At 44.4% G+C, this 18,716-nt stretch overlaps 1 protein-coding gene across 5 annotated transcripts in view; it reads right to left on the bottom strand.

The window, feature by feature from the left end:
* LRP1 (LDL receptor related protein 1) overlaps positions 1–18,716 on the bottom strand; it is a 314,902-nt gene that overhangs the window by 189,887 nt on the left and 106,299 nt on the right. For all 5 annotated transcript variants that reach the window (XM_033137230.1, XM_033137222.1, XM_033137247.1 and 2 more), the window contains one exon: positions 17,528–17,665. In XM_033137230.1, coding sequence (XP_032993121.1) covers positions 17,528–17,665 — 138 coding nt within the window. The remainder of the gene's footprint in view (positions 1–17,527; positions 17,666–18,716) is intronic.

Genomic DNA, 18,716 nt, shown 5'->3' with positions numbered 1-18,716 from the left:
ACTGTAAATATGACACATCAGTCCATGCACTATAGTTGTTATTATTATGAATAGTTATGGATATTTATGCTTCTACTCACTCAGCAGTAGGGAATATATGCTTTCCATCTCCTGAAGAAATATAATTCTGCCTAGTAACTGGCAGTCCTTGCTGTGTGGAATGTTTTGGGCCGTTGTCAGAACCCCAAGCGGCTTCGGCCCCTGCAATAGCCCAGGGGGATTTTTCCTTTTCCGTTTCCTCTGAACAGCTGTCCAGATGCCGTATCACAAACTACTTTTGAATAAAACCTCAGTCTAGCTCCTGGGGCAACTCTATCTGAGTCCAGGCAACCCTACAAATTCTAATCTTAGTATGGTAAAATGCTAGCTGATAGCTTGAACTTGTAAGGAGAAAGAGAAGTGTTTCCAAAAATTGCAAGGGAGTTGGAGATATTCTGCACAAGTGTTGCATCTCTCTCTGCTGCTGTTGTTTTAAAGATGTGCTGAGCATATGTGTTACATTATTGTGAAGCCCTTGTGTTATCACAGAAGCCAACATAGTGCCTTCCAGGTGTTGCCGATTATAATTCCCATTACTCCTGACCACTGGCCATGCTGTCTGGGGCTGATGGGAATCGTAGTTCTAAACAGCTGAAGGCCACCATGTTGGCTACCCATGTAACAGAACCTGACCTTCCTGTGAAGGCTAGTTTGTGCAATAAAATCTGCTCTTGACTTCTGGACATTTCCTGGAGAACACCGTGGACCATGAGACAAACTGGCTGTCCCTGGAGTCTGAGTACTACCCCATCCACAGTTGACACCTGGGGAGAAGGGCGCCCGATTGCAGCAGCACTTAAAACTAATGACATGACAACGCAAAACAGACCACAACAGACAATATAGAGCATGGTAAAATAAAGCACACCTAGCCAAGGAAATGGCCAAAGGTAAGGCCAAAGGGAGTTCCTCCAACACAGGTGTCAGCAGCTGTGGCTGAGCCCCTCTGGTCATTGGTACCAAACCCATTGAGACAAAGTCCTTCAAAACTAACTGAGGTAGAGCACCTTCTAGTACCAGTGTGGCCTTTTCCCAACCTATTTCTTTTCTTTCTTTTTCTCTGTTTTTCTTTTCAAGCTTGGAGAATCTGAAAATGCTGGGTATTTCAACCCAAGTCTTTTTTCACCTTCAATGCTGAGGAAACAGCAATCCCACTGTAGGGAAGGACAACTGGGCTAGCAGCCTGGAGAGTGAACGGTGGTCAGGTCCCCACCCCCACCCCCGACTAGGGATCTACAAGTATAGCATGGGTCTCCATATAAGAACCCGCTTCTCCAAATGATGGCTGAACAAGGGGAGCCAGAGACTCAGCAATCAGTAGATTCAAAGATGGATGTGACTTTAAAGTGAATTTCAATGCTTTCTCAAGATCTGATGCTGGACTTCCTCAGCCACCCAAAGAGCCTTCTCCCACAAGACTGACCTTAACCATAAGGCTCAATCATTCCATGGCTGCCTATTAAAAGCTTAACAGGGACAGCAACTATCCACTCTGAGATTCTCTGTCTCTGTCTCTCTGTCTCTCTCTCTCTCTCTCTCTCTCTCTCTCACACACACACACACACACACACACACACACAGAGTAATGGACTGGCTGGATGCAGGGGAATGATGGGAGGAACCAGTTGAGGAACTACCAAGGGAAGAAGGCTCAGAACCTGGGGAGTGGTGGTGGGACAACCATGAGTGGTCACAGGGAGAAGAGAGGGGAAACGGAGAAAAGGTGGTGTCGGAAGCTGAAGGATTAGCAGGGTTTAGTGCACTGGAGAGTCTGTGGCAGAGAGAAATCCGGAATCATGAGGCAGAAGCTGAAGAGGAGGAGGCCAAGAGGCAGAAAGGAGTCAGGCTGCTGAAGAGTCACATGTATCTTCCCTCCAGCTGTGACAAGCTCCCCCCACCCCCATCTCCTAGAACCAGAAGAGGCTTGAAAAAGGCAGAGCAACAACAGGCTGCATGCAGACGCAGTCTCCTATTGCTTGGAAGAAGCCCTGGAGAAGACATGATATCAACGACTGTGGGAAGGCAGCGACTTTTAGTCTCTGCAACTGGGTTCACGGAGTAAGACCTACAGAGCACGAGCTGCTGTGCCCATTAGACCTGAAATTCAGCCAAGAAGAAGAAGAAGAAGAGTTTGGATTTGATATCCCGCTTTATCACTACCCGAAGGAGTCTCAAAGCGGCTAACATTCTCCTTTCCCTTCCTCCCCCACAACAAACACTCTGTGAGGTGAGTGGGGCTGAGAGACTTCAAAGAAGTGTGACTAGCCCAAGGTCACCCAGCAGCTGCATGTGGAGAAGTGGAGACGCGAACCCGGTTCCCCAGATTACGAGTCTACTGCTCTTAACCACTACAGTACACTGGCCAAGTCTGTGAACATTGTGTTTCACTAATAAAGAGTTAACTCCAGCTTTGAACTGTGTGATTTACTATCACTTTGTAACTATCACTTTGTGGAGCTTGCTGCCATAGGGCAGGCATCCATGGAAAAAGCCTACCAGCTATGTCTTAGGCCTCAAAGCTTGGGGGGAACCACTCTCAAGGGGTGACTGAGAGAAGACAACACACACAGAAAGAAAGTGGATGTTAACGGCAGAGGAGAAAAAGAGAGAATGGAAATGAAATTAAAGAGAGAGTTTGTGTAGTAATTACCATGGAGGAAGTACTCTCTAGTCAGAGAATAGTTCATTTAGAACGGAGATGGGGTGGCCCTCCAGGTGTTCTTGGACTACAACCTCCACCATTCCTTACTATTGGTCATGCTGGCTAGGACTGATGGAAGTTGGAGTGCAATAACACTTCTGGTGTGTCACAGGTACCCCAGATCTACCTTAGAAATGAAAAGGAGAGGTCAAAAGGTGAGAACCATGCCCCTTTCTGTGTGCACCTGGAGAATGGAGGTGGGGTGCCCACTCTATATAGCTTGAGAGGTTCCCCAAACGAGGTTCTGCATGAGCACACCTGTATGTGTGACTAATCAGAGTTCAAGAAAAGCAGCAGAGCCCACCTGTGGCAAGGCCTAGTAAGAGTAGTGGGGGGTTTTTTTTACTTGATTTTTAAAAAAGATTTTACTTCTAGTTCAAACTCGGCACCAAGCATGGGCCAATTTGTAATGTACTTAAGATTTACACTGTACAAATAATGAGACAAAAGGATGGGTTCCCCCCCCTACCCACTCCCTGGAATGAAAAAGCAAGCTGGGAGACATGGAATAACAAGCCTTCAGAAAACACAGGCCCAGGCACTGAAACTCCTGTCACAAGAAGATCCCTAGAAATTTGAGGAAATTCCACACCACGCTCCTTACAATCTAAATCCACAGAAACTGCTGTTTTGAGATAACAAAATTCCTCAAACTTTCTAATGGTGAATAAACTGTGGCTGACCCCTTGGAATATCCCATATCCTTCCCTTTCCCTCAGTCCAAAAGCTTTATTCAACACCAAACAAGAGGGACGTCATTTCACAATCTCTGGCAGCCTCCAGCCTCACGCTCGGGTCATAGGAATGAGTGCAAAGGTAGGCCTTTGCCAATATGGCTGCCCTTCAGAAATGAGGTGACCGCATTCACTGTGACAATGAATCCATCTGGAAAACAACAGCATGTTTATGTGCAGTAAGAGGAAGCGGTTTCCTGGGATAAAGGAGGTTTAAAACTACACTGTTCTGTTCCAGTTTAGCTTCCCAGAACTGACACTTAGACAAACAAACAAAAAAAGATGCAGCTGACTTTGCCTGAACATTGCCATGAGTGGAGGAATAAAGGAGAAGCAGGAGCTGTGGCAACCTAGGAAACTGGGGAACTGCTAGAAGAAAGGCAACATTATGCCAATTTGACTGGCGTTAGGGCTCTCTTTGGTCAGAGAATGGAGCTTTAGCTAGTTTCTCTTTCATACGTCTAGGCATCTAAAACTCTTTGCCTATTAGCAAGGACAACTGTATATATTCTACAGCACATGAAAATGTGCTTGGCTTGTTAGTTTCCCATGTTACTGAGAACCTAGCAAGGGACTATGAGACTCAGGGTAGGAAGCTGGAGAAACTTGGGCTACATGTGGTTTTTTTCATTACTGCTTTCTGATGAAGGTCATGGCACAGGAAGAGAAATGGAAATAAGAGAAGTAAATTACACAGGGAGTGTCATCAGAAAAGGTTTGGCTTCTTGGACCATTGTCTCCACTTCCATGAGGAAGGACTTCTGTCAAGAGACGGATTGCACCACACAGCAATTGACAATAATGTGTTTACTAAGAGTCTCACAAACCTGTTCAGCATAACTTTAAACCAAATCCTGAGGGGGGGGGAGACAATAGTACAAACGGCAGGAGAACATCTGGTGCTGGGCATAATAGCTTCATTGATGCATAGGAAACTGATGTAGTACTTCCTGTTAAAGGGCAGGAAACTACAAGAACAAAGCAACTGAAGGGAATAACTTGTGGTTTCCATTGTCTCTATACTAATGCACAGAATATGGGAAAAAGCAATGCAAATTTGAGCTCTTAATACGATGGCAAATATGACCTAAAGTCAGGAGCAACCCAGCAGTAAATTACGCAGAGTAATTAACTCTTCCTTAGAAAAACACAGGAGTGCCAGGCCTAATGAGCACAGCAACTCTTCTTCAGTAGGTTTTGCCCAATGAGGTAGTTGCAGAGTCTGAAGGTCCCCGCCTTCCCACAGCTGCCTAAGTCTCCTCCCATCTGAGTCTTTCCCAAGCAATGTGAGACTGTGCTGGCATGTCTGCCCTTGCTCCTCCTGCTTCATGCCTCATGGCCTACCAACCAGTTCATGGCACCTAACTGGTGTTACTTAAAACTTGGTGGGATGAGACTCATAACTGCAATGTAGAAGCTGAGAAGTATACCCTATTCAAAAGGAACAGACCAAACAAGAAGGGGGGAGGACTAGCACTGTACGTAAAGGATGTGTACATTTGTGAAGAGATCCATGACACCGAGCATAGAAGGCAGACTGAATCATAGAATTGTAGAGTTGGAAGGTACCCTGAGGGTCATCTAGTCCAACTGGCTGCAACACAGGAATCTCAACTAGAGCATTCATGACAGATGGCCATCTAACCTTTGCTTACAAACCTCCAAGGGAGGCATCCCTGCTACAAAACACTATAAAATCCACAATTTCCTGAGGGAGTCCATTCCCGTGTTGAACAGCTCTTATTGTAAGAAAGTTCATCATGGTGTTTAGTTGGAATCTCCTTTCTTGTAACTTGAAGCCATTGGTTTGAGTCCTACTCTCCAGAGCAGGAGAAAACAGGCTTGCTCCATCCTCTATGTTACAGCCCTTCAGATATTTGAAGATGTCTATCATATCTCTTCTCAATCTCCTCTTATCCAGGCTAAACATACTCAACTCCCACAACCGTTCCTCATAAAAGCTTTGTTTCCACACCCTTGAGCATCTTGGTGGCCCTCCTCAGTACACGTTCCAGCTTGTCAACATCCTTAAATTGTGGTGCCCAGAACTGGACATAGTGCTCCAGGTGTGGTCCGACTATGGAAGAATAGAGCAGGACTATTATGGTACTTCCTTTGATCGGGACACTATACTTCTGATGATGCAGCCTAGCATTAGCTTTTTTTAGCTGCTGCATCACACTGTTGACACATGTTAAGCTTGTGGTCTATGAAGGCCCTTAGAAATTTTTCACATGTACTACTGGCAATCCATGTGTCAGGAGGTGGTGGGCTCTCCTTCAATGGAGGTTTTTAAGTGGAGATTAGATTGTTATTTGTCACAGATGGTTTAGTTGAGATTCCTGCACTGCAGAGGGTTGGACCTGTTGACCCTTGGGGTACCTTCCAACTACAGTTCTACAATTCTATGATTTTATTATTCTATGAACAAACACTGCATTTTCTAGGGAGGAGCAGAACAACTGTGGTAGATACACTCATGGTGCCAGGTTTTGTCTGTAGCTTAGGTAGAGTCAGGTCACCTCAACCAAGGGGTAAAATCAGAAGAGGAGGAGGTGGAGGAGGAAGAGAGTCTATATGTCCTTTCCCTTGTTGGGCAGGGAGAGTATCCAGAAAATGCTGGCAGGGTCCAGGAGTCTAACCCTTGTTGGAAAGACACACACCAAGGAATGCCGCTGATTTGGCTCATCACAAATTCCTTTGCTTAAAACACACACAAACACACACACACACACACACACACACACACACACACCCTTCTCTAGAACACTGGCTGAGAAGATCTGGTAAGTGGTTGAGAGAAGCCACTCCTCCTTTGCTTCCCATATTCCTGCTGTAAGAGGTTCAAACTTGCAGCAGTAATTTTCTTGGCCTTCATTTATGGACATGTTAATATGTCTGAGGGCATTGTTCACACAGGCACTCCTGCTACAATTATTGTCAAGTGAATACTTTGCCTCTGCATCATTCATACCATCTTTAGGTACATTCCCCATTCTTCCACTACAAAGCTGTTCATGTTTCTACAACCAAGTCACACAAGAGTATATCAAAGATCTCTCTTCTGCTTTCTGCAAAAGAAAGAGTCCCCTCTGCAAGGGGAAGAGGCATTTTGAAAAATGCCTAGTGCTGGCCCTGCTTTTCACTAATGTCCATATGAGCATACGTTTCTAGAGCAGGCTATGCGCTCCTCCCTGCTCCTTGCTTTAATCTTCCTCTCAATGATGTTTTGAACTTTACTGAAAAGCAGCAGCAAAGAATACACAAATTACTCATCCCTGCCATGAATCCTAGACTGCCAATGCCAAAAGCCTTGTAATCAGCATGAATTAAGCATACTGATGCAAATAACACTTTATCTCATAAAAATCTTACTTGGCACATAACCCTGACTGAAGTGCTTCCTTTACAGTTCATCTCTCACAGATGCTTAGCAGTAGTAGAGTTGCTAGCACAATCAATGTTGAATTGGGTGCAATTGCTTTGCAGGCCTCATTTTGGGGATACAAGCCAACTTCAAATCCCTACCTTAGCTGTGAAGATCAGCAGATGGCTAGGTCATCTCTCTCTCTCTCTCTCTCTCTCTCTCTTCCTCCCTCACGTATCTCACAGTTCTTATAATAAAATGCAATAACAATATACACTGGGATGTACTGGCAGTGGTGAGTGGAGAGAAACAATATACAAAGATGTCATATTCAAATTCTGAATGGTTTCTGAGGGGAAAGATTGTCAACCTGAGGCGAAGAGATCAAACTATGGGCAGTAGTTTCTTTCTAAAATCACAAATGATGAAATACAAACTATAAACATCAAGCCTGAGCCCAACATCACCTACTGCAGGAGTCCCCAAACTAAGGCCCAGGGGCCAGATGCAGCCCAATCGCCTTCTAAATCCGGCCTGCAGACGGTGCAAGAATCAGAGTGTTTTTACATGAGTAGAATGTGTTCTTTTATTTAAAAAGCATCTCTGGGTTATTTGTGGGGCCTGCCTGGTGTTTTTACATGAGTAGAATGTATGCTTTTATTTAAAATGCATCTCTGGGTTATTTGTGGGGCATATGAATTCGTTCATATTTTTTTTCAAAATATAGTCCGGCCCTCCACAAGGTCTGAGGGACAGGGGACCGGCCCCCTGCTGAAAAGGTTTGCTGACCCCTGACATACTGCAATTGTGTTAATATAATTCTGTCACATTTACTGAAGACATAAGAATCTGAAATTAATACCCTCCCAACCATCCTTTTCCTCCTCCCCTCGACAAATCCAATAAAACCCTGTAAACAAGTTGGTATGAACATGCAGCTTGTTAAACCCTGTATTAATGTATAAGAAACAGGATTCAGAAATAGGCTTTGGAGCTGTTTGTACCACTATGCTGAAGGAACAATAGCTCTTTACCCTTCTGTGTTAAATTTGAAGCCAAACAGCTAAGGGGACTGTAAAACTAAGCAGCTTAAAATACCTCAACCTCTCCAAAAGGCAGTAGTTATTTCTGCTACCAGGCTGCCTCAGACAAACCCTCTGGTTTGTACAACATTTTGACAATTTGTTAGCAGAAATGTATTTATTTAAAATAGTTTTATCCTGCTTTTTAATAATGCCACTTTCAACAAATGCATTCCATAAATCCTGAAACGAATAAATAAATCAAATAAAGAGACTGCCACATGATAAAACTGTTGCCTGGGCTGTAGCTAACCTCTTCAGGCAGCCCATTTGGACAACGACTCCTCTCTCCACATCGCATTTTGAGCACTGTAAACCTAGAGCAAAGAATGTTCCCCTAGTGGAGATATTGGGGGGGGGGGAGTTGCACAAGCATAAATCCTTGCACAAACTGAATGAGTACACTGGCTACCACCCCTTATGAATACATTTGCCTATAGCTGTTCTAGTGGTGCAGCAATAAAACTGCTAGCACACTTCCAAAGCTAAGTAGAGCCTGGTCTGGTTTCAAATTGGATTTGGGGGAGGGGGTACACATTGGTGATTCTTGCATTGCAGGACCCTTCCAACCCTATAATTCTATGATAATGCAGGGCTTGCATGTTCCCTTTGCTCCTCTCTTCCTTCTGCACAGTTATGAGGAGGGCTTTGGCACAGCTGAGGTTCATTTTTACTGGATCTCAGTTTAGCATTACATTCAGACATCTGGAGTTTTGGAGTACATTGTCAGCAATATGCTGTTGACACACAGTTCCACTTCTCCTTTAGGTGTAGCAGCAAATGTGCTAGACCAGGGGTCCCCAAACTAAGGCCCGGGGCTGGATGCGGCCCAATCGCCTTCTAAATCCAGCCGGCGGACGGTCTGGGAATCAGCGTGTTTTTACATGAGTAGAATGTGTCCCTTTTATTTAAAACGCATCTCTGGGTTATTTGTGGGGCCTGCCTGGTGTTTTTACATGAGTAGAATGTGTGCTTTTATTTTAAATGCATCTCTGGGTTATTTGTAGGGCATAGGAATTTGTTCATATTTTTTTTCAAAATACAGTCTGGCCCCCCACAAGGTCTGAGGGACAGTGGACCGGCCCCCTGCTGAAAAAGTTTGCTGACCCCTGTGCTAGACCTATGCCTTATGTCAGTAACGGACTGGTTGAGAGCCAAGAAACTGAAGCTTAACCCAGACAAGACTGAGGCACTGTTAGTGGGTGGTTGCCTAGACAGAATGTATGGGATGTGGCCTGCTCTGGATGGGGTTAGGTAAAGGTAAAGGGACCCCTGACCATTAGGTCCAGTCGTGTCCGACTCTGGGGTTGCGGCACTCATCTCACGCTACTGGCTGAGGGAGCCGGTGTAAGCTTCCAGGTCATGTGGCCAGCATGACTAAGCCGCTTCTGGCGAACCAGAGCAGCACATGGAAACGCCGTTTACCTTCCCGCCGGAGCGGTACCTATTTACTTACACTTTGATGTGCTTTTGAACTGCTAGGTGGGCAGGAGCAGGGACCGAGCAACGGGAGCTCACCCCGTCGCGGGGATTCAAACCACCAACCTTCTGATCAGCAAGCCCTAGGCTCTGTGGTTTATCCCACAGTGCCACCCACATCCCCGTACATTTGTTCTAAAAAAAAGCAGGTACAGTACATAGCTTTGGGTACTTCGGGATCCATTACTATCATTTGACGCTCATGGGGCCTTGGTTGTACAGAGCGCTTTCCATCATCTTCAACTGGTGGCACAGCTGTGCTCCTATCTGGACAGGGGTATTCTGGGTATTTTAAGAGGCCAGTGTGTGTGTGTGTGTGTGTGTGTGTGTGTGTGTGTGTGTAAGGAAATGAATGTCTAATCCAGTGGTTGGCAGTATGAATCTAGGCACAATCAAAACAAAATCCTGAAGGGGACATGAAAGCAGCCTTGGTTTCCTCCAGCAGCTAACCCCAATTTTCATTTAGAGAGGTACAGACCTCAAAGAAAGAGGCCACAGAGCAAGGGGTCAGAGCAAGCCCAGACTCCTGCAGTACACACTGTAAAGCCTCATATGCTTTAAAAGAATGGGGAAGACACCCAGCATCAGGCAACTCTAGGATAATGTAACAGACCAGGCACAAACATCTTTCTTTTAACAGATCTGCCCTGGGGCAAGAGGCTCTGGCAGGTTTCTGTTGACAGCCACAAAAGTGTTATCACTGCTTTACAATTCCATTGCCTCAAATGCTGTAGGGAAGAAGTAATGCTTCCAAAAATAGAGGCTGGAGTACAAGCAAAGAAGGGTGCTTGTCCGAGAGCTGCTAGACATTCCTGGTTTTAAACAAGCGTCCCTTATTTAAAAACACTGCACCTCCCAAGAATGCCACAGAAAGCCCACTATTTCACATACAGTGGTACCTCTGGTTACGTACTTAATTCGTTCCAGAGGTCCGTTCTTAGCCGGAAACTGTTCTTAACCTGAAGCACCACTTTAGCTAATGGGACCTCCTGCTGCCGCTGCGCCGCCAGAGCACAATTTCTGTTCTTATCCTGAAGCAAAGTTCTTAACCCGAAGCGTTATTTCTGGGTTAGCGGAGTCTGTAACCTGAAGCGTATGTAACCTGAAGCATATTTAACCCGAGGTACCACTGTAATAGGTAGCCCACAACTCTATGCAGCCTTAAGAGGAGCAACCCTTAAAGAATCCACATCCTGCTGCTCTGCAGAGCTCAGTAAAAGAGATACTACCGTACATAGGTCTTCTGGCACTCCTTAAAAATTAAACTCTGATTTGCCAGCTGGACAGCTTCCTTCATTTGTAAGTAACAAGTGAATTCAAGAAGCTGACCCATCTTTTAAAAGAGGGCCCTATTTCTTATCGGAATATATGAGGATTTTCATTTTTGCAAGGTAGTTTCCAGCAAGTGTATTCCACACTTCTTGTTGTTGTTGTTGTTGTTGTTGTTGTTGTTATTTATTGTGCATCTCAGCAATTCAAATTCCATGACAAGGAACTATATATTTAGCAGCCTAGATTTGCATAATGTATCTTGTTCTGCATAAATTACTTTGTCACATTTTGCATAATTTATTCTGCCTACACACTTCCAAGAAAAGCTTCACATTCATAAGAACTACAAGTTTGCTCTACTTTTTAAAAAAATGAAATTTTGTATAGACACAGCCTTGCCCATCCCATGAACTGTGAATGAATAGGGATGCTGGGGTTTTCTTAAGTTGCAGCTTCACTTAACAGACTAGGACTTAAGCCTACCAAGACCTGTAAACAGATAGCCAACTCCCCTTCTAAAGGTTTCAAGTCACTACTTGTGAGGACAGAGACAGTTTGCTTTTACAGAAAAGCTCGGCTGCTCTCAGCTACATCCTGTTTGAAGAACATGTGACCATCTGGTTGCAACCTAGTCTGAATGTGAACACTGAGCCTGGCTATGTGCATCTTTGATGAGCAGTCTCCCAGCATTTTCTCAGCTCAGTTTGAGTGCATGAACTTAACAGTGATTAGCTTTCCTTTAGTTGCTATTTTGTTAATGTTGTTGCTATTCTTTTATAGATTTTAACACTACATTGATGCCAGGGAACTGTCCCCGGCGCAGCGCAAGGTGGTGGAAGGGCTCTCGGGATGCTACAGAGAGCCCCGGTCCCACCTGACCAGCAGCACCTCCTCTGGCAGCCGAGGGAGCAGTGAGGCTTCCAGCGGGGAGGGGCAGGCTTTTCAGGGTATGGAGGGAAAAGGCTCTGAGGATGCTGGAGAGACCTGGCACTCCTCTTGCTCAAGGGGCGAGGAAGGAAACACGCAGCTTCCGGCGCCCCAAAGGCATTGAGGGGTGAAACGAAAGGATGGGAGGTGGGGTTTCCGTATACCGAAGCTCTTTTGTTGGGGTCAGAACCGGAAGAGGCCATTCCCGGAATCTGACGGCGCTTGATACAGACATGAACTTATTAGCTCTGCACTGTACATATGGTAGTTTGCACAATAAAACTCTTAAAGGAAATTCGGAGTTTTGCCTGCTTACTCATGAGCAACAGAGGACCTTACAATTGATTTAATAATATATATGACTTTTGCTACAATTGTGATGTTTAGCTTACTTTTTTGCTGTTTTGTTAAGTTTTATAGATTGCAACTGTTTCAGTGATGATTTTTCCTTATTTTATATGATCTGTGCTGCATTTGTGATGCTTTATTTTTATGTTATTGTTCCTTATTGTTTGTAAACAGCTTTGAGATTTATTTGAACGAAAAGGGGCATGGAAATACCATCAATCAATATCTGAACAGTCACAAAAAGCACACTTCTTAACCCCAACAGGAAAAGTAACCTGACCACCTGCAATCCTTGGTTGTCTAGTCCAGATATGTTTCTCCGTGGCACAAGGATAGGCTCAGAGCAATGCCCAGCCTTGCTTTTGGCAGATCTGCACAATCTCTTGTTTTCTCTAACTTAGTTTACTTGTGCACTGGAGCCCTGCGCACCCCAGGCACTGGAAATCTTATTCAGCAAGCTCTCTGAAGATTTCAAGGCACTGCCAAGGGACTTTCAAGTATACCTCCACAGCCCTAAGGATAGGTGAAAACGCTCTCTATAAGCATTCCTTCTACATTCCCCACTACTGCTGCACTCCAGCAGAGTGTCAGTGTGCAAGCACACACACAGAGCTCAAAATCCACCTTTTCTTCAGTAGTGAAAATCTGTAAGTGAAACTGAAACTCACACACTAACATTAGAGATGTTTCCTCCCAGTCTGTCAGGACCCCAGAGAAAAACTGCAAGGGAAGAACCAGATCTGACACTTAGTCATGGAACTGGTAAGCCTTTCAGAATAAATGACTCTGCTGATAAACAATGGGGACCTAAAGCCATACACACCAGCATCCTAGCAATTTCTCTGCTCAGTTGGGCAGGGTCGGTTTTGGAGATGGCACCTCTCAAAAGTTACTGGCTCTCATTCAAAACTTGTTATGACTCAGCACAGCTACTGCGATGTCACCTGATTAGGTTAACACATTTCTATTTCCAATTCATCCTGATTAAAGGATTAAAGATGGCTCATGTTTTTGTTTTTTAATTGGGTTTTATAAACAAGAATGATGTTGTGCAAATAAGTATACCAAGTTTTCTCGTGCCATTTGTATATCACAAAAATAGCATAATAAATGTGGAAAAATATCTACAATATGTTTCATTATTAGTGGCCAATGTATGAGTTCTTGGTTTATGAATTGGTTTAAACAATTAGGGAGGAGGAGGAGGGGGGGGGGAAGGGGGGGAAGAGGGGGAGGGGAGTGGCAGGTGGGAGGGGGTGGGGTGGGGTCGTTATGTTTCTGTTATTCTGATAATGGACACCACGTTCCCCTCACCTCACTCACGGCTCCCTAGGGGTTACAATGGACTGGCTTGGAGAATGGCACACCATCCCAGCAGGTGCCCATTTGCCTGATAGCTATGTAGGCAATGGCTACCAGATTACACAAGGCAGCCAGGCAGCTGCAGAAGCATACAACTTGCACTTGCCTTAAATGCAACTATTCAGGAATGGCCAACTTATGTATCCCCAGGGCTACTCTATTTATTTGTACCTTTCTGTCATTGATACTCCAAGTGAACAGCAGGCTGCTGAGTGGGCAGAACAAGTGTGTTTTACTACACAGACTTCCCTGCCCATGAATGGAGAGGCTCCATAATAAAGTTGGCATTGCGTGGCAATAAAGGCTGTATGGTTATCCAGCTCAGGGAAGGTAGAAGTTTAGGAACAAACTTACTTCTTCTAGGATTTCTACACAGACACATAGGCAATTCTGGGCAGTGGTTGCTTTTCAAGGATGCATGCAAGATAGCAATATGGTACAATTTATAGAATATTTGTATGGTTTCTCATTGCTTCCATGGGTAACTGTTGGCCAAAACATGACACCCATCAGAGGGCTTTTGTAAAATCCAATCAGGACCTAGGATGTCTTTTGAAAATGACATAGAATGGTAGGCCAAAATTCAACACTTCCTGGGACTTCCAGCTGTCCAAGACCACAAGCAGACCATATACAAAAGATTCTGGCTCTGGCCTTGCAGGGATGCAGTACCAGACACCTTAAGATTCTTTCAAAATCCTCACTGATGAGTCACTAAATTCTTTCCTAGGCATGGCTCACATCTACACCACACGTATAAAGTACTCTCATACCTCTTTAACATTCATGGAGGGAACTGTAGTTTGTTCAGCTGCCTTAACAAGCTACATTTACCAAGATTCTCGGTGGGTAGCCATGACTGTTAAAGTGGTACACAAATGATTAAAGTGGTATGCTTTCGAACTGCTAGATTGGCAGAAGCTGGGACAAAGCAATGGGAGCTCACCCCGTCGCGTGGATTTGAACTGCCAACCTTCCAATCAGCAAGTGCAAGAGGCTCAGTGCTTTAGACCACAGCACCACCTGCATTCCATTTTAAATACATAGAATGGATGTGACCACAGTATCCCCTTCAAGGAACAAAGCAAAGGAGATGCTACTCAGCCGCACTGGTCATGCTGGCCACATAACCTGGAAAGCTATCTGTGGACAAACGCCGGCTCCCTCGGCCTGAAGCGAGATCAGTGCCGCACCCCATACAGTGGCGCCCCGCTAGACGAAAATAATTCTTTCTACGAGTGTCTTCATAGAGCGAATTTTTCGTCTAGCGAAGCGGCAATGCAGCACGGAGGTTTTCGCACCGGAAATATTTTTTTTTCGTCTTGCGAGGCAGCCCCATTGACTTTTTCGTCTTGCGGGGCAGCCTTCCGCTAGCGAATGCCATTCGTCTAGCCTGCTTTTCGTCTAGCGAGGCATTCGTCTAGTGGGGCACCACTGTACTTGCCTTTGACTGGACTTAACTGTCAAGGGGTCCTTTACCTTACCCCAATGTGAGCAGTAAAGAAATACAGCAGGGCTGGCAGAAGAGGAAAGGAACAATCAATCCTTCCCCTTGCCAGTCCATTTTGTTCCTGTGTTGGCTGAAGAGGAAGAGAGAGATGCGCTTCCTCAGTGGCCAGCATGGAAACACAGTGGGGGCTCCATTGTTCCTCCTCCACCAATCCCACTTGGTAGAAGACCATTTTTGAAGTAGCCTGCAAAAATGCTAACAGCCTGGGTTTCTGTACTAGCCATGGAAGAATGGTTTTCCTCTCTTTCACAGCCAGCAACGCATACAAAAACCCGCAGACTAGTAATTTGGGGGGGTCTTATTTCTAAGCCCGGAATATGCATATTCTACAGTTGTACGGGAGGTGGGTGGTGAGTGGGTGTGAGCCGGAGAGGCATAATCCTGATGAATGCACATATCTGGCCAAAAGGAGAACATCAAGGTGCAAGTCTGCATATAGCTGGAAAATCGTGCTTGCGCAAGACCCTTCACCATGGCACAGTCCATTTCAGGACAGGCACCTGCAGGTGAGTAATCTTCTGATATCACAGCCTCTTAAATGCTACTATATTCAATTCTACCAAATAAGAGAGTTTTCCAATAGGATTACAGAGCAGGGTTAAAAAGAAACAAATTATTTGATTTCGATCTGCACCAGAATGAAACCTCTCAAAAGCATTAAAAACTCCAGATGACAATGTGGAAGACAATGTGGCTATTTAGCAGCCTGTGGGGGAAACTGAAACAAGAGACTTTCTCCTTCACCCTTTTCTTTCAAACCCTTTTCCCTCCTAAGCTGCACCAATGCAAGCCACTTTTTGACAGCTCAAAGTTTTGAGGCTTGGTTAACTAAGGAAGACTCCCTTTCGAGTAAGGATGCAAAGAATTGGGCACCACTACTTTGTATAGCAAAACTGTCTGCTAAATATCATCCTCTTATTTCTAGCAGGAAGATGTCCAAAATAACCATCTAACTCTTCTTAGGATTAAACAGCTAAATTAAAAAATACAATTTTTTGCTGCTATATTAGCAAATAGGCTGAAAATGGTATTAAAAGAGGTAATCCATTATGATCAGGTCGGATTTCTGCCAAGAAGACAAATGAAGGACAATATTAGGAATATAATTGATATAATAGAAGATTTACCAGTGAGAAATGAAAAACAAGTGGCTTTAATGTTTAATGTTTTTAGATACAGAGAAAGCATTTGACAACATCTCCTGGAATTTTATGTTTAAAGTTTTGGAATATATGAGCTGCAGAGACACTTTTATAAAAGGAGTCAGGGCAATTTATCAGCTAATTTGATAGTAAATAATGTCCTGACCAAGAATTGTAAAATAACTAAAGGAACGAGACAAGGCTTCCTGTTGTCAACCTTGTTGTTCATATTAGTTTTAGAAGTATTGGCACAAATAATAAGATGTAATCAAGAAATTAGAAGTGACCATCTGGAATCAGCTTTATTTCCTAGTATTCAAATAATTATCATAGCTCTAACGTCCACCCTTCTATGCATCTTTCCAAAAATCTCATTTCCCGAACCACCCAGGATCAACTAGGTTGCAGGTTTAATCCCTGTATGGGACAGCTGCATATTCCTGCATTGCAGGGGTTTGCACTAGATGATCCTCACAGTTCCTTCCAACTCTACGATTCTATGAACTAATACTGTATGTCCCTTTGCACACAAAAAACAGATGCAGTCACCACAAAGCCAGAAGTGAAGTTGGAAACTGGATCCAAGCAGTCATTTATCTGGCCAACTCAAGTATTTTAAACCCCAGCTGATGTTTCTCCTTGTCAAAGTGATGTCAGAAAGATGCAATTTGAAGTGGAAAAGCAGCAGGCAGGGAGAGGAGATATTGTTCTCTTGGTCAAGCGTTTTGCTCCATCCCATCTCCATCCCAGCCTTCAGCTAAGGTTCCAGGCCCATATTTACATTGGAAACAAGAGTCTGAAATTCTGAGGCAGTGAGGAGGGGGAATAGACAAGGGGCACAATGGAAGAGAGGACAAGGGTGCCTGTTCTGATTCTTGTCCACCAAAGATTTCTCCCTCACAATGCTATTTTGCACAGAAGAAGCAGTGGTCAGTGCTTAAAAAAAAATGAAATAACCAGATAATGTGAGGTTCCAGTCTACAGCTTGAAAACTACAGTAATTGCCTGGAGGCTGTTAATCATTTACCACATTTCTATTTGATAATGACTAAAATAAAGGAAATGTCAGATAGATGTAAGGCACTAATATGATAAATTAACACTATATTGCTTTGCAACTCGTAGATTTATGGCTTCACTAACATTAATTCTAAAAATTAAGTTTAGTGTTCTGATTCTAATCTATACCCACCTTTCCTTAGAGTGCATCTGTCAATATATCTAGTTCCTGTTCATTATGCTTCTGTAATTACTTGCTATTCCGCTAACAGCCACAACTCTTACTCATCATTCCCTTATTAACACAATCTAGATTGCAACAGTCCTTTGGCTGTAACATGGCAGTCAGCACTCCAGTCAGTAGAATCCACACACACCCTTTGCTCCCAGCAGTGCCTCTCTAACCTCTTTTCTATCAAGGAACCCAAGGCAACATTCATGGGGCTCCCATCCACCCAAGTCCAAATCTGCTAAGCTGTGGCTAAGTGTACCTTCAGGTAGACCAGGGCTCCTCCACTAGAAACAGTTTCTGCACAGTATCAGGTGAGACGGGGAAACAGCTTACCTTGGCAGTGGGGCCCTTCATCTGAACCATCCACACAGTCGCGTTTGCCATTGCATAGCTTGGACATGTGGATGCAAAGGTCAGTGCCCAGGCAGCCGTGTTCATTAGGATGGCATCGGGACACTTTGCTCTGTGGACCTGGAAATGGGAAAAATCATAACTGTTATAGGAGAAGATAAGCATATCACCAAGGACCAGAAATTAAATAGGAATATGAGGGGCAGAAATTGATTAATTAATGAAATAGGACCAGACAAAGCCTCCTAACTGTGAGGTGCTGCTCACACAGGCATGCAAAAAACCCCACCAGATACTCATGACTCTGTATCTGTTTGCATAGGGGGTGTGAGCATGCATGGTTTTCCTCCAAGTAGTTCAAGATTGTATACCTGGACTGCAGGAGGCTGGAGTGCAGGAGGCTGGAGTAGATGACCCTCAGGGTATCTTCCAACACTACACTTCTATGATTCTATCATCTTATTCTCACAGTGACTGGCTCAATGTCACCCAGGCAGCTTCATGGTTAAGTGGGGATTGAAACCCTGGTCTCCCATATTCTTGTGCAACACTCTAAACGCTACACCACAATGGCTCTTAAAATAAAACACACACAAAAACGCTGTATCTCAGTGGGTGCAGTGTTGGGCTACATGAGACCTGCATTCCAATACTTGCTCAGGCCAAGAATCCCACTGTGAGGTTCTTAAACAAATATCAACTAGCTATGTTCTGTTCCTGATTCTGCTATTGTCATGCTTGGTTAAATTGTGCATTTTATTCATCTCAGTCTCTACATTACAAAATGGATTTGAATTCACATGTACAGTACTCATACCTGCTTGTGCATTTCCCTTACATATCTGGTTGGCCATTGTGAAGACAGAATGCAGAACTAGATGGGCCTCTGGTATAATCCAGCAGGGCCCTTACATTCTCCCCACCACCACTGCACTACCAACCTCAAGACTTGTTTCCAAAGAAGCATAAAGAACAGTCAGTTCCCTTCAGCAGCTCCAAATAGAGCATTAATTAAGGAGGATCATTTACAGCCCATGGGAGGGGGGTCATGGAGTGACCCAGCCTATCAGTCAAAGTGGTACACCACATAGAAAAAGACCCATTGATCAACCACTTAATAACAACTGGGGCAAGCATCATTAACAAGCCACTTTATTTCTTGAAGAAGCTA

Source organism: Lacerta agilis, chromosome 2, assembly GCF_009819535.1.
Source record: "Lacerta agilis isolate rLacAgi1 chromosome 2, rLacAgi1.pri, whole genome shotgun sequence".
Lineage (NCBI taxonomy): Eukaryota > Metazoa > Chordata > Lepidosauria > Squamata > Lacertidae > Lacerta > Lacerta agilis.
Note: the sequence above shows the minus strand (reverse complement) of the source record. Positions and strands in the feature narration are given on the sequence as shown.